General features: G+C 43.1%; 1 protein-coding gene across 3 annotated transcripts in view; it reads left to right on the top strand.

The window, feature by feature from the left end:
• Nucleotides 1-14,885, top strand: part of TMTC1 (transmembrane O-mannosyltransferase targeting cadherins 1) — a 208,854-nt gene that overhangs the window by 74,763 nt on the left and 119,206 nt on the right. For all 3 annotated transcript variants that reach the window (XM_089527817.1, XM_089527816.1, XM_089527815.1), the window contains one exon: nt 7,001-7,190. In XM_089527817.1, coding sequence (XP_089383943.1) covers nt 7,001-7,190 — 190 coding nt within the window. The remainder of the gene's footprint in view (nt 1-7,000; nt 7,191-14,885) is intronic.

The following is a 14,885-nucleotide window of genomic DNA, read 5'->3' as shown; positions in this document are numbered from 1 at the left end:
TATATCAACATTTTTGTATGCTTTATGATTTAGTAGGGTTTGCTGTAGTTAGAACTAACAATTGGATATATACCACTGGAAATTACTTTGCAGAATATAAGCATAGGATTGAGTTGTAATATTTTTCACCCAACTATATGGTGCGATAAACAGAGTGGTTACATTCAGTCGAAACAATAAGACATGAATTTTAGCTTACTAAACTACAATGTGATTGAGGAGCATGCTAGTCCATACAGACTGTTCTCTCCAGCTTCATGATAACAAGTAAACAAATCAAACGGAGATAGTTTATTGTTGTGTCCAAATGCAAGATTATGATTTATTGTGCCGAATGAGCCAGAATTTGTAACGTAACAACAAATCCAGATTTAAAGCCGTTTTACGGTCCTGGTATGTTTGGGCCCAATAAACCATTCCTGGCTGTAGCCATGACACAATAAACCCTACTTGTTCTTTTTATTTTATCTGCTTGCATGAAAAGGGAGTGAATGAACTGAATGAAGCACCATTTCAGCATTTCATGCTCATGGATATTCTCATCTGTCATGTGAAATGTAGATTTCTTGGCATCAGGATTAAAAAATAAAACATTTACATCACATATGAGACATGTGTAAAGAATTCTTTTTAAATAAAATATTCTGCAAAATAATGTTCTTTTAAAAAATGCAAAAACCTTTTCATTGATTGTACCTATTTGTGCTTTTTGGTCTCATTAATTCAAATGGAATAATCCAAACTAGATGCTCATTGGAGGAACTACAACACATGTTAACAATTATTGGATTTATTAAATGGTTAGAAAACATTCTCCAGAGTTGCATAAACTATGGATTAAAGCAAGCAAATAACTCAGAGTGCAGTTAGAAAGTAAATCCCCAGCGTTTATGCTCAAGCTGCCACTTTCCTCAGAGCTGGTTTTTTAATGTTCTTGAGAAAAATCTGGTTGCACAAGCAGTATTTATAATTACTTCTAACGCACTAAACTAAATGCATGCAAGCATTCATTATGCAGCAGCAACAATTGCTGCCTCAGCTTTTAAAAATGATCAAACAAAGCTTAGTTCTTTCTTTTATTACGAAAAAAAACACCCATTGGCAATGGACAGTAACATTTATTTGGCAAGTTCATATTTGTATTTGTGTTACAGTTGCAAAGTTGGGCTACATTCCTATATTTTAGGGCCATTCATTAAAAGAGGAAGAAGTCTGTCTGTTTTCTCTGTCTAATTAACAAACTTATTAAAACTAATAATACTTTGCTGTTCATGTTGATGGACTGCAGCCTTACTTTTGGAGTCCATAACAGTTTACATTGAAATAAGTAAGTCTTAAGATTACCATAAGATCCTATCATTCTTTTTATACTAAATCAGACTAAGACACCATTCTCTCTGAAAACTGTGGCCCTCCAGATGTTGTTTCCATCTCCATCACTCCTCACCAGCATGGGAACTTCAGTCCAGCAGTATTTGGAAGCAGTGTTGCCAGGTTTTCAAAATAGCAATAAGGAAGACTTAAAATCCATAACATGAAGGGCTGAGAATCAGGAGGTAGCTGTTAACAAGTTTGTATTCTATATGAGTATGGAGCCAGTGTGGTGTAGTGGTTTGAGCATTGGACTATGACTCTGGGAACCAGGATTTGAATCCCGGCTCGGCCATGTAAACACGCTGGATAACTTTGGGCAAGTCACGGTCTTAGCTTCAGAGAACAGCAATAACAAACCCCCTTTGAAGAAACTTGAAGAAAACCCCTTAGGGTCACCATAAGCTGGAAATGACTTTGAAGGCACACAACTACAGTAACAACAGCAACAACATTCTATATGTCAGCAACTCATCTGAGCCATATAGCCAATGCTGGCATACAGCAGAGTATGACTGGCAAATTCAGAAACGTGGTTCTCAGCTCCCAGTTGAGATGACAGCAGCTGGATGTCTTCCAGGAACTGAAGAATGCAGAGGCTTCGGGAACTCTCCAGCAAATGCTGACTCTGGCTCCTGCTGATAAACAACCAGACAAGCCGACTCTCCCAAAGTGCTATCTTTATTTACAGTGCTACAAATCACCAATGCACGAATACCAACTCTCCCACTGCAACCCACAAGCAATTACTGGAAGCCCTTGAGTTTATATAGCCTTCAGACCATGCGGTCTCCCAAACTCAGTTACTTCCTGTGCCACAGTGTAAAGTGTCCCACTGTGCAATATAGCTAGATGTTTCATCATCCAGGCACAAGTGCACACAGGCATCAGAGTGTCCTTGAGGCTATGAGCATCAGCTGTGCTTGATCAGCCTTGTCCTTCCAGTGCGGGATGCTCATGGTCAGACACACACACACATCCAAGCATTTCCCAGTGTGCTGACTTTAACCCCTGACACTATATGAATACCAAATGAAAGTATTGATTTCAGTTAACCTAGCCCTACATTTTGCTGTAAAATTAATATGTTGTCCTCATTTATAAATGACATGATGCACATATTTCTGTCTTTATGAAGGGCCCACACTCCAAAACAGGGGTCGGCAATCTCCGGCCCGCGGGCCGGATGCGGCCCACGGAGGCCTTTAAGCCAGCCCCTGGCTCCTCCTGCCGCCGCCTCCGGTTGCGGCTTTTGCCCTCTATGGGTGCCGCCATTTTGGGGGGGAAATGACGGTGAAATCTCGTGCGACCTTCGCTAAGGTCGTGTGAGATTTCGCCGCCATTTTTTGCCCAAAATGGCGGTGAAATCTCGCGTGACCTCAGAGAAGGTCGCATGAGATTTCGCTGCCATTTCCCCCCCCAAAATGGCGGCGCCCAAGGCTCCGACGGCGGCAGCAGGCCTCTCAGAGGCCTGTTGCCTTCGCTGGGGTGCTCCAGGAGGGTTCCGGCGGCGGCAGCGGGCCCCTGGGAGGCCCGTTGCCTTCGCTGGGGCCTCCAGGAGGGCTCCAGCGGTGGCAGCGGGCCCCTGGGAGGCCTGTTGCGGTCGCTGGGGTCCTTCAGGAGGGCTCCAGCGGCGGCAGCGGGCCCCTGGGAGGCCCGTTGCCTTCGCTGGGGCTCTCCAGGAGGGCTCCGGTGGCGACAGCGGTCCCCTGGGAGGCCAGTTGCCGTCGCTGGGGCCCTCCAGGACGGCTCCGACGGCGGCAGCGGGCCCCTTTTTAGCATCATGTTCAATCTATAGATATGAAAAAGCTTTCCAACCCTCAAATAGGGGACATCCTTCATAATGAGAGACACCTGCCAGTCCTATAAGGTACAAGCTTTCCAAAAAAGAAAGAAAAGAAAAAGAAAAGAGAGAGAAAAGGCTCAATAATAATCGTATAAAAACAGAAGACGATATCATTAGCAAAACAGAGAAAAATATTTTGTCTCCACTATTTCTTCACAGCATCAACCAGACATCATAAAACCATTTCTGTAAAAAAAAAAAAAAAATGTAAAAAGGAAACCAAGGTTCGGAATTGTAATGATCCGATACTGTAGAGAGTCTTACATAAAACTCTTACTTACACATAGTTTTTAGAAATGTGTGTGGGGCAGTAAATGTGTGAACCCATGTTCTATATGTTTTATTATTATGGAAAAATATTCCATAATCCATTTTTCCTCATTTTTCCAACAGGAAAAAAGGGAAAAAATTCTCCCTGACTTTTTATGCTTTTTTTTTAAGGGGGGGGGGGTCACATCTCCAGGATTAACCCTTGGCATCTCCAGTTAGCTGAATGGAAAACCTCAGCTTAGTCAGCTGATGGAAAACCTGAAAGACCAATGGCAATCAGAGTAGACCTCTCTGAGCTAAACACACAAATAGCCTTTCCCTGCTTTCCAGAATTGGACTATAAGCCTTATGCTGGCTAAGTGATTATGCCTGGCTTTGAAAAAGTCAGTACCCTGCTCTGTCCAGCAAGGTTTGGAGAAGCTAAATTGCAAGGTGCTTTGGATGCATAAAGGTAAAAGTGAAATGATACTTCATGGAAATAACTAATATAGCACACTTACCACATTAAAGAAGATTAATACTCCCTTATTAAAGAAGATTAATTAATAAGAAGATAATAATTAAAGAAGATTAATAATGTGTTTTAAACCTTCAGCACTTAATTTGTAAAACACTTTGAGAAAAACTGATGAAAGACTGTATAATGCTGTTGATATATATATATATATATATATATATATATATATATATATATATATATGCAAGCACACTGCAATTTATTCTTTGGCTCCAAGTTCAATGTCCACTGTCATAGGCATTCTTAGCTTTGTGGTGTGTATGAATGGCAAAATATTATTCAAAGCTATTAAAATGGGAAGGCAATCTAAATTGTTAGCATTTTAAGAAAGCTGTCACAGATGGAATGTGTACATTTTCAGAGAGGCTAGCGGCAAATCAATAAGTGCTCTCATTGGTCCTACTGTGACGTTTGGCGAAAGCTTTCTAAACCGTGCAAATCTAATGAAAGCTTTCAGCATTTGACAACAAGCAAAATGGCCACGAGATTTTCTATTGTGATGAGCCGAGACATGAACTAACCAGCTATCTCCAGCATGTGATGAGTGTTTGTAGCAGGTTTGGAAAAACAATGTGTAGCTGTTGGCAGAATGTTTGGAAATAGCAGAAGAATTGCCATAACAGAGCAGAACATTCTCAAGCCGCTTACTTGGCCTTATTGGATTTTCCCTTTTTTTTTTTTTTGGTTGAATATAATTTCTAGAGGAACTTGTAAGTTGTTAAAATGCTGTACAGATCAGTGTAGTGTCTATAATGGACACAAGAGGAAGAGAGGGTGGAGTATATCACACGGGGCTTTTTGGGGCTTTTTGGAGCTCAGATCCGGGGTGATTGCGGGTCCACAATGCGAATTCATGTTATAACATGAATGTGTTATCAGACGAGATTCCTTTCTATGGGTGCTCCTTCCATGGGGCTTCCGCAGTGATTCCAAAGTGACCCCTCATTTTGGTAAAATTGGAAAAAAAGTGAATTCACAGAATTTGCTTTCAAGCTCACCTCGATTTCACTTCGAATTAGTCTGGTGTGGTAGATCACTCTGATGTCTCCCCCCTTGGCCCCCTGCGTCCTGCTCCTCCATCCCCCTCCTCCTCTTTCATGCCATCTTCTCCTCTCTGCCACCCATCCCATCATCCCCTGCCTTCTCCTGCATCCGAATCCTGGCCCCAGTAACCCCCTGCGACCTATCCCATCATCCCCTGCCTTCTGCATCCGAACCCTGGCTCCAGTGACCCCCGGTGACCTAGCCGATCATCCTCTGCCTTCTCCTGCATCCGAACCCTGGCCCCAGTGACCCCCTGCGACTTATCCCATCATCCCCTGCCTTCTCCTGCATCCGAACTCTGGCCCCAGTGACCTCTCCCATCATTCCCTGCCTTCTGCATCCGAACTCTGGCTCCAGTGACCCCCTGCGACCTATCCCATCATCCCCTGCCTTTTCCTGCATCCAAGCCCTGGCCCCAGTGACCCCCTGCGGCCTATCCCATCATCCCCTGCCTTCTCCTGCATCCAAACCCTGGCCCCCGTGTCCCCCTGCGACCTATCCCATCATCCCCTGACTGCTCTTTCAGTCCGATGAAGGATGACAGCTAAGGAGGGGGCATGGAAGGAGCCCCACTGAGCATGCGTAAGGGTCCCAATCCGAATCGCTGAATCTGCATGGTATGCACCGGTGTGTTAATACAATTTGCACTCACTCCGCTTTGCATGAATCTGCATCACGTGACTTGCCTTGGATTCGATTCCCCCTCGATTCGGAAGGTCAACGGAAGGGCAACCAGGTGTGATAAAACATTCACATTACGATGTGAATTTGCATAGCTGAACCAGGAGTCACCCCGGATCTGAGCTCCAAAAAGCCCCGTATGATATACTCCGGTGTGTGTGACGTAACACATTATATTTCCTTTGCCTATATATTTTATGTCCAGGGCCCTATCACACTATGCAGCTGTAGCATTGTATTTCTCCTTTAATTGCTATGGCTACATCTTATGTGTTTGTAATATGGTGAGGTGTCAAAGCTCCCTGGCTGAGAGATTTCTAAGTGTGTGTGCGTGTATGTCTTCAAGTTGCCTGTTGACCACATGAATTTCATAAGGTTTTCTTAGGCAAGGAATACGCACAGCTGGTCTTGGCAATCCTTCCTTGGAAATATAGACTACAACACATTGCATTAATTGGTGGTATCCCATCAAGTACTAACTTGAGCTGACCCTGCTTAGCTTCCTAGATCAGATAGGATCTGGTTCCCTTAGGGTATTTAGGTATTGAGGCCATAGAATTACCTTTCTCTAAACTGCAAATCCTAGGATTTCATAGGATGGAATATGGCAGCACCAGTGGAATCATAGGGTGCACCTACACTGTAGAAATAATGGAGTTAGACACCAGTTTAAGTGTTGTATCTCCATCCTTTGGGATCCTGAAATTTGTAGTTTTACAAGGTCTGTAGCCTTCTCTGCCAAAGAGTGCTGGTGCCTTACAAAACTACAAATTGAGCCATGACAGTTAAAGTGGTGCCAAACTGCATTATTTCTACAGTGTAGATGCATATTTAGTGCATCTAGTACACAAGTAAACCGTTCTTTTGCCCCATAAATCAGACTTGGCCACAGGTGTTTCAGTGTCTATTCCTGTGACAGAATTCACAGAGTAACTGAATACAGACTTCCTTGGGACCTAGGATGGGACTTGTGCAGTGTTTGGTCCACATTGCTGTTTTTACTGCCTCAGAGCCTCCTCAGAGTTTCCTGAACCCCCTAATAGTTAACACACACACACACACACACACACACACACAGAGAGAGAGAGAGAGAGAGAGAGAAATTTTAGCTCTGAAATCACTTACCCCCCTACAAAACTTGAAGTTGTTTTCCAGTCACTTCTAGGTTTGCTAGAAACCTATGGGAAAGCTATTCTGGGCATCCATTGTTTTGTCTAGTCCTGCCTGTGAGGAAAATACTAACTGTTGAACTTCATGTTTCCCTTTTGTAGGTTTCTAACTTATTCCTACCTCCTGGCCTTCAACGCCTGGCTGTTGCTGGCTCCTATCACTCTGTGCTATGACTGGCAGGTTGGGAGCATCCCTTTGGTGGAATCAGTCTGGGATGTTAGGAATTTTGCCACCATTCTCTTGGTGGTGGTGATGCTGCTGCTTGGTCTACATTGTATAGTGGCATTCAAGGTAAGCAAATTTTAAAACCTGCACTAAACCTTTTGTGTCTGCAGGTACAAATGTACCTACATACACTGTGTATTGATCATGGTCTAGGTTTAGTTGGGAAGAAATCTCAGCCCAGCACATTTAATGTTTACAGTCCGTCCTCGCCTTACGCGGGGGATCCGTTCCGGATCCCTCCGCGTAAGGCGAATTCCGCCTATGCTTGAGCCCCATTGGAAACAATGGGGCTCGTGCGCGGCGGTGCGGCGGCGCAAGCGCGTGTAGGGCACAACGGGCGCGCGCCCGTTCAATTGAATGGGACGCACCGCCCCTTCCGCCCTGTGTGCGCCCCGCGGCTTGAGCACGTATATTCAAGGCCGCGTATGGCACGCCCGCGTATGGTGTGGGCGCGCTGTATTTGAATGCAGCATTGCCCTGGTGCTATTATGTGGATGGACGAGAACTGAAAGGGCCATGCAGTCTTCTTCCCACTCTCCTGGTTTACACCTGGTCATTTGAGGCTGACCCTACCATGAGGCAGAGTGAAGATACAACCTCAGCTGGTGGATGCTAGAGGCCTCAGAGCATTGGCAGTTGGAAGACATACCTGTGTGTGCCATGTAGCCTGCCCTGAACACCATAATCTGCTTGCCTGAGATACCACAATAGATGGTGTCCTGTCACTATTGTTGAAGTAAGATTCAGTTGCAAGTAGGGTTGCCATAATTCTCTACCACAAACTGGGACAAAATGCAGGACAATTGTAGGATAAAATTTAGCCCAAAATGTAGGACATTTAAGAAAAATGGAGGACCTTAAATGTCCTACATTTTGGACTAAATTTTATCCTACAATTGGCCTGCATTTTGGTCTAAATTTTGTCCTACATGTTATCCCAATTTGTGGTAGAGAATTATGGCAACCCTAATTGCAAGTAGAGCTGGATTATCTGTGTGGAAATGCAGGAGGACAGCAGTATCTTATCCTTTGCATTTGATTTTCTTTCCCAGACAATGCCAAACTCCCCAAACCACATGTAAGTGCAGCCATTTGATTTGGAGCAGGAGATTTGAGACAATGTATATCCTACTATTTCCCTTCTATTCCTCTTTCCGGCTGCCCCATAAACCCAAAGCCTTCTATCTCTACCATTCTTTCAATCCCAAGAGAGAGAGAGAGAGAGAGAGGATATACAGTACACAAAGAGGAATCTGGCATTTTGGCCAATCCATACAATCCAATTAGTAGCTGAATCTCACCCAACCTTCCAGAACTGCCCCCACCTCAAAGCCTTTTAAGGCTGTCACTTAGCTGAGAATGGCAACCAGAAGTAACATTAACAATATTTCCAGTGCACCCTGAGATGCCAGTGCAGCTTGCAAAAAGTGATTGTGGGAATGAAAATTGGTCCTTAAGCCTCATGAAGGTGCCCACCCATGGTCTATGCTCTGATAAACTGAAATGCAGCGTACATGGGGTTGCCTTCAAAGAAGGCTTGAAAAAATGCACCTTTTGCAGAATGCAGTGACCCAATCGATGACAGGAGCCAGAAGGTCCTACTATGTAACATGTGTTCATCCCAGCTGCTAGTGTATTTTAGGCTCTATTCAAGGTTCTGGTTTTAACATATAAAGTATTTATATGTTAAAACCAGAACCTTGAATAGAGCCTGAATAGAGCCTGATACCATAAAGTATGACCTGATGAAATACATTCTCCACTGTGAACCTGCCTGTACTCTAAAATCATTACCCAAGGTTTCCTTTGAGTACTTCCTCTCAGAGAGACTTGGAAGTGGTGACAAGGGAGAGGCCCTTATCACACGTGAGACTGGAACTCTAAACCGAAGTGATTCCGTAGCCCTTCCGTGGCGAGGGGGAAGCAGAGTCACTTTGATTCCAAGGCAATTCACGTGATGAACTATCACACGTGAAGAACGAAATTATGGTAATTACTGGGTCAAAGTGGAGTGAGTGTACATTGTATTACCACACCGATACATACCATGCGGATTCAACGATTCGAATTGGGACCCTTCGCATGCTCAGTAGGGCTCTGAATGCATCGTGAATCTTTGCACTTCCGTGTTGAAGAAGGGGGCCACTTCCTGGTTCCAGTTTCACATGAATGCTAGCCTCACGTGAATGACAGCTTTATGTTTTTTCTTCCCTTCCATTTTATTCTATTTTTTACTCTATTTACTTTAGAATGTGTCCTGGGTCCTCTCTGTCAGATTTCCCTCCATGCCCCCTTGCTTCCTAAGAATGTGTCCTGGGTCCTCCATGTCAGATTTCCCTGCATCCCTCGCCTGCTTCCTTCAGATGGATCCAGTTTCCCTTATTCTCCATGCTCCCTAAAGTACCACCTCTCTGAATCCAATCCACTCTCCTTCCCTTTGTAACAGTTGCCTTCTCTTAGGTTGCATCTGCACTGGGGAGATAATCCAGTTTGACTCCACTTTCACTGTCCTGGCTCAGTGCTATAGAATTCTGGGAACTGTAGTGTCATGAGACATTGAGCCTTCTCTGCCAGAGAGCTCTGGTGCCTCAGCAAACTAATAACATTATTATTATTATTATTATTATTATTATTATTATTATTATTATGGAATTATTATTGTTATTATTATTATTATTAAAAATTTCTTTCACTGCAAAATAATCAGTGTAGAAGCTGCAGGTTTACTTGGAAGTAAATCCTTTGGATCTGAAGGAGACCCATTTTGGAGGAGTGCAGAAATGATCCGGTTTCTCTTATTCTCCATGCTCCCTAAAATACCACCTCCCTGAATCCAATCCACTTTCCTTCCCTTTGTAACAGTTGCCTTCTCTCAGGTTGCATCCACACTGGGGAAATAATCTGGTTTGACTCCACTTTAACTGTCTTGGCTCAGTGCTATGGAATTCTGAAAGTTGGAGTTTGTTGTGGGGTCCTTGGCTCGAGGCTATGGAATTCTGGGAATTGGAGTTCCTTGCTCTCCCCAGCCTCCGATGGCCCCCTCCGTTGCTCCCATCTCCCCCCCCCCCCGCCTCCTGTTTCATGCCCTACACCCCTGTCATTTACATCTAAATCTACCCCTTCTGAGCACCGGAAGCGAATGGGGCAAAATTTCAGTGCAGCATCATGGGAAATGTGGGACCTTGGAGGTTGGGGGGGGGGTGTACCAGGATGGAAGCAAAGTTGCATTCCACACCAGACCAATTCGGAGTGAAATCAAAGTGAGCTTAGAAGCAATTTTTGTGAATTCACTTGTTACTGAATTCACTGAAATGAGGAGTCACTTCGGATTCACTGTGGATGCGCCTCGGAACGACCCCTCCATAGAAAGCAATCATGTGTGATAATACATCACATTAACATGCGAATTCGCATCGTTGGACCCACAGTGGCTTCAGATCAGAGCTGCAAAGACCTCCATGTGATAAACACCAGAGACCATTTTCTGTAGTCCTACTGAATGAGTACCACCTGGATCCTATATCATGATCATTTTGTGCAAAGTTTCTTCTTTATACCTGGGCATTTGGTGGGATACCAATGTATGATTTTTAAAATAATGACATACTGATTATTCTCCCCATGGTTTGTCATTCCTGAGGTGGGTAGATTTATAGATGTTGTTTACATTGGGTTTTTCCCTTTTTTCAATTAAAAAAGTCATGAAAAAGGCCTCTAAGAAATTGAATGTGATCCCACGTGGCATATATATACAACTTCTCTCATGCCTGCATTCTAGGTTTTGTAAGGTACTTTGTACATATAGAGAGATTTTATTTTTTGGCAAGCAATTGCACTTCTCTGTCCTTCACATGAGGCATCCGCTCCACTCCTTACCCCCTTAACATACCTTACAGTATGGACTGGCCAAAATGTCAGGTTTCTCTTTCTATCTATCCTCTGTCTCTCTCCCTCTCCTGGGATTGATAGGAAGATAAAGATACAGGGCTTTATGTTTATGGAACAGTAAGGAAGATGGGGGAAGCCCTTGTACTTGTGGCTCCAACTTTCTTCCTCTTACTCATTCTTTACCTTTTGATTCCTAATCAGATTTCCTCTCCTTTCCTTGATTGCTTTGGCTTTTCCATGAATTTGCTTGGATATGATTATTAAAGCCAGGTCTGCCTCTGAAAGGAATAACTCATCAACTGTTCTCCATAGTTTCTCTCTACTTCTCTACCTCTCTCTGTCTTTCCTTTTTAAAAAGAGTTAACAAACAAACAAACCAAAAATCTGAAGTAGTTCATGGTATGGATACAGAGCTGCCCATTTGGGTGAAGTTAGTTCCCATTTTGCAAACAGGCCCAGGGCTTGAAGCTGGTACTGCAACTCAGAGAAAGATGACCTTTGTGTGAATTTAGTGTGAACAGATGCTTTATAATGCTCAAGAAAGAGCAGAGCAGGTAAAGTAATACAACTGGCAGTTACAAATACTGCAAGCCTGTGCTTTGAGAATAAAAGAGTAGCTTGTTCTTAGAGCTGCTTTTTGCTCTGAAAGTAAAGCACTCAGTCAGCCATTGCCATCTTGGAAATGTTTTTGAAAAATGTATTTTATTTCTTGCTTTGAATGCCAACTAAGCCTAATGCTGGTTGCAGTGCTTTGAACAATTGCTTAGGAAGAAAACCAAAGAGAAGCCCCAAACAAAGAGATCTAAACATTACTTCATCTCTCTTAATTAGTGTCTCTCATTTTGCAGGCCTTGTACAGATGTATTTCCCACCCCCAGACATAAATGCAAATCTGTTAACATTTCTATTCATCTGAGACATGGTGATTAAGAGAGGCAATAGTTTTGGGGACTGTGGAGCTTTTGTTTGCTTTTTGTTCAGTTTTTCAAAAATAGTGCAGCCATCCTTGTCCATGTTAGGCATAACTGGAGCAAGAAATTTCATTAAATTTCCAGGCTACTAAATTTCACCTGGGAAAAGTCACTGTTAGAGTCATGGTGAAATACAGTTTGAAAAATAAGGCATCTCAACTACTCAGTGTGGCTTTTCATGTTACAGTTATATGGATATAGTACAAAAATGGGCAACGGTTACCTCTTGAATTGCAACACACATCAGCTCTATCCAGCATTGTCAGTGGTGAAGATATTATGGGAGTTACAGTTCAAAAATCTTTGGAGAGCCAGAGTTGCCAATTTTTTATCTAGTGACTACACACTGTGTGTGAAATACTGTGCACTCTTCTTATCCATGGGCTTGCAATCTGCAGAGTTGAGCTTCCGTGGATGGCAAGCTCCATTGTTTTAAATGACCGTGCATACACGTGGCCACAGAAAAGAGCAGGTTCTGTGTTTTTTACTATCCATGGGGTGTGTGTGCCAGAACGGATCCCTCTCCCAAATGACAAGGGACCACTGTAATTCCAATCCAGCTGTAGTCATAGACAATTAATTGCATCTAACAGGTGTGACCGAGATGGACATTTCTGTCCCCACATTCACCTAAAGATGTAACCAGTCTATCAGTATTTCACACAAATATTTACAGTAGTTTCCCAAAGCTATTTCAGCCACATTAAATCTTCTATTAGTGGCACATATGAGGCCTTTTCACACATTTCTCCCTTACCAGATTTGAATAAAGACACACCGGTGACACAAGTTATAATGTGTGATGCATATAATGTATAATGTTGGGGGGAACAGAGTATGGCTGCAATCCTGCATGGCTCAGAATAGAGAAGCAGTTCTACATGCAGACCTATACTGGGCTGAGTCACACGCCCCCCCCTGACTTACAATACAGTTTCTGAACCCCCCCTCCAACATGGCTGTTCCATGTCTCATGAGGAGTGGGCAGGTTCAGAGAAGCGTCTGGCTATGCCTCCATAGAGAGACGTAAAATAATGCAGATATCTGTTGGGGTCTTCTGCAAGTCTCAGCGTTGCTGTAATAATTTTGCATCAAGCTGCAGAGACATATCCACACGATTCTCCAATCCTACCTGCTATCCATGAGGCATGAAATAGTTGTGCAGCAGGATTGGGGGTGTGTGGCTTCAGAGGCTGTAGAGTAATCACAAAAAAGGACATGCACAGGTGTAAGGGAAACTTAGGTGTGTACATGCCACTAACAGAATGCCAGCCTACATATAGTGTGTATGTCCAAAAAATGCAGGCATCTGGGTTTCAGCTTTTGTACCAACTAGAGTAGATCTACTATCAATGGGAACTTAGTGAACCAACACTTCTGTAACTCTCATTGGTTCAGTGAGTCTATTAATTAGGAAGAACTTCCTGATGGTGAGAGCTGTTCGACAGTGGAATAAGCTGACTCAGAGTGTAGTGGAGTCTCCTTCTTTGGAGTTTTTTAAACAGAGGCTGGATGGCTATCTGTTGGGAGTGCTTTGATTTGGTCTTCCCGCATGGCATGGGGTTGGGCTGGATGGCTCTTGTGGTCTTTTCCAACTCTATGATTCTTTTATTCTATGAATTCTTAATAGGACAAATAATTGGGTTTAAGCCTGCAGATCCACTTTCCAAGGCAACTGGCACAAGGGAGATAGCACTTGCCTTAGCCAGGATGCCTACCAGTATGAAGATCTCTTTTGTAAATTTTTGCAAACAGCCCAGAATATGGGGGAGGTGCTTCATACCAGTGAGCCCAAGCATGGGAAAATACCATGCTGGTTAGGGAATTCTGGGAGTTCTAACCCAAAAAAGAAATGTTTCCAGGCTCACTGTGTCATTGTTTTACGATTTGCATAACTATTGTGTGGATTATCATGCTTATCATGCTTTCAATTTATCAGTGCAGATGTGTGGATTTTTTTTAGTCACAATGTACTTGGGGTAGGTCAGATGGCCCCCAAATTTTAAAATTTTGTAACAATTGTAATTTATGATGTATCCAGCTATTTTGTATCCCCGACTGGTGCCAGTAAGAGCTTTCCTGCTGATTTAAATGTTAACTTGTGGAGTGATTCTATTTGTTGGAACTGCAGACATCTCTGTGGTCTGGATCCTGATTAATAGTCTTGTTACTTTATAGAGATGGTTGCAGCATTAAACCACAGGTTTAACATCAAATGCAGTTTGACCTTGGCTTGGTTCTTCAATGCTTTTGGAACAGTGATTGGGCCAAACTATCAGAGACTTTGGGACTGTGTGTAAATAAATAAGTGAATAAAACCCCACAAGATTATCACTTTCTTTGTTTTCCAGAGAGGCTGTGCCTGTATATATGTGCTCTTGTGTGCAGTTGGAAGATACATTAAATGGAATAAAATTAGAACATATCTGCTTCTTTTTTTATTAGTGTCTTTCAAAGTGAGACGAATTTGTTGTTGACTCCTATGATTTTGTATAATTGTATTGTCAAAAGACATGCACCATGCTAATAAAGGCCATATAGAGTCATGGAGGTTGATGGCTTGTTATGATATTTATAACTTAGAAGGAGAACGGCCTGATGGCTTTGAGATGCTCTCTCTCTCTCTCACACACACACACATTTCAGTTTTGCTTACATTACTCTTGGCATGGAGCCGTGTGCCATTTCACGACAGAGAACATGGCCTAGAATGCAAGAGCAGCTCTCCACTATTAATTTGTTTGCTTGTTTCAGGAAATGAGCATGGCTCTTGCTCCTTAGTTTTCCCTTGGTCCCTTTCCGATGTATACTTTCTCGTAACAAGGAAACCCTTGCAAGTTTCATTTCCCAATATCCAGCACAGTCAGTCTAATTAAACCTGTTCCCAGAAGTTCTATTTATT

The sequence above is a fragment of the Sceloporus occidentalis genome, unplaced genomic scaffold (genome assembly GCF_023333645.1).
Source record: "Sceloporus occidentalis isolate IW3139 unplaced genomic scaffold, rSceOcc1.0.p SCAF_5, whole genome shotgun sequence".
Classification (NCBI taxonomy): Eukaryota; Metazoa; Chordata; class Lepidosauria; order Squamata; family Phrynosomatidae; genus Sceloporus; species Sceloporus occidentalis.
Note: the sequence above shows the minus strand (reverse complement) of the source record. Positions and strands in the feature narration are given on the sequence as shown.